The 1,209-nt window shown below is 42.1% G+C and overlaps 1 protein-coding gene across 1 annotated transcript in view; it reads right to left on the reverse strand.

Moving 5' to 3' along the window:
- The window catches only part of LOC101852216 (probable alpha-ketoglutarate-dependent hypophosphite dioxygenase), a gene marked incomplete in the record, with an annotated part of 9,924 nt that extends 9,269 nt beyond the window's left edge, over nt 1-655 (reverse strand). Inside the window, 1 exon segment of the mRNA XM_013079199.2 lies at nt 493-655. Coding sequence (XP_012934653.2) covers nt 493-628 — 136 coding nt within the window.
- Between the last annotated feature and the right edge of the window lie 554 nt (nt 656-1,209).

The raw sequence follows: 1,209 nt of genomic DNA on the forward strand, positions 1-1,209 counted from the left end.
CTTATCCAATTCCTTCTCCCCCCCCCTCCACATCACCATCATCTTCTTACTCTTCGATTAACATCTTAAGTTAAGACCGACAGATAGACAGACAGGCAGGCACGAAAAGGCACAAAAATGTAAATGTGCAGGTTCTAAGGACTCGCAAACTTAATAAGAAGTCATCCCATTTTGACGGCCATTTTCTCTCGTTAATTTTTCCTGTGACACCAGCGACCCCCCATCTCTTTCAATCGCAAATATATCTACTTATATTCACGATAGATGGCGATTTTTTCTCATCCAAAACAAGATAAATAAACAAGATTTAGGTTGATATCAATAACTCCATTAGCCACCCCCCCCAAAAAAAAACCCACACAAAAAACCCAAAATAAACAACAACACCCCCACCCCCCTTTTTCAACTGACGAGCGTCTGATTTCACTACGTCGTCGCGACACAATTTCTTATTATGCACCCCAGAACATTATACAAGTCGCATTTTCTCACCAATTTCGTCCTGAACTTTGTCGAAGTGTTCTCGGACTGTGTTCACTTCTTCTTCGCTGAGCACGTCCAGGGGGCAAGCATAGCCATTTAGATCGAAATACTTTGCAAACATCTTGGCATCTCCGTCCGCGGCCATAGTTTGTTTTGTTATTTTGCAATGTGTGTCACTGAAAAGAAAAGAATGCCCCATAGGTAGGAATACCCACATTACCGCACGCTCATATGACCGTGTGCAGTTGCGAGTGCTGTTAAACGCTTACAAAAAAAAAGAAGAAAACACAAGTAATTTCTTTCTCACCTCGTGCCAGAACACATTTTAACGCTATCCGTAGGTCGTGTTTTACTCTCCGTATCCATACGACGTGGGGAACTCTGTGCCACCACTTTTCAATGAGGAAATTTACTCGTTAATCCGATCCGTACGCTTTGCATAGCAGTCTGTCAAAATGATTTTTTGAGAAATACTGAAAGTTTCAAAGAGATCTTCGCTCTAGAAGTATTCTAAAATGTGAAGAATACAACCCCTGAGGCACAAAATGACTCCAAGCGTACGGATAGGGTTAAATGTATAGATCACCAACGCGAGCTCTCCATGCACTCATATCCTGGACTTAACAAACACGTTAGTCTTGACCTCTGTCTAGCTGTATCCCGTCTCCTTTAGGTCCGAATCTAAGTACATGTACATGCACGTGTACTTCCTTTAAGCACTTTTAG

The sequence above is a fragment of the Aplysia californica genome, unplaced genomic scaffold (assembly GCF_000002075.1).
Source record: "Aplysia californica isolate F4 #8 unplaced genomic scaffold, AplCal3.0 scaffold00003, whole genome shotgun sequence".
Taxonomy (NCBI): domain Eukaryota; kingdom Metazoa; phylum Mollusca; class Gastropoda; order Aplysiida; family Aplysiidae; genus Aplysia; species Aplysia californica.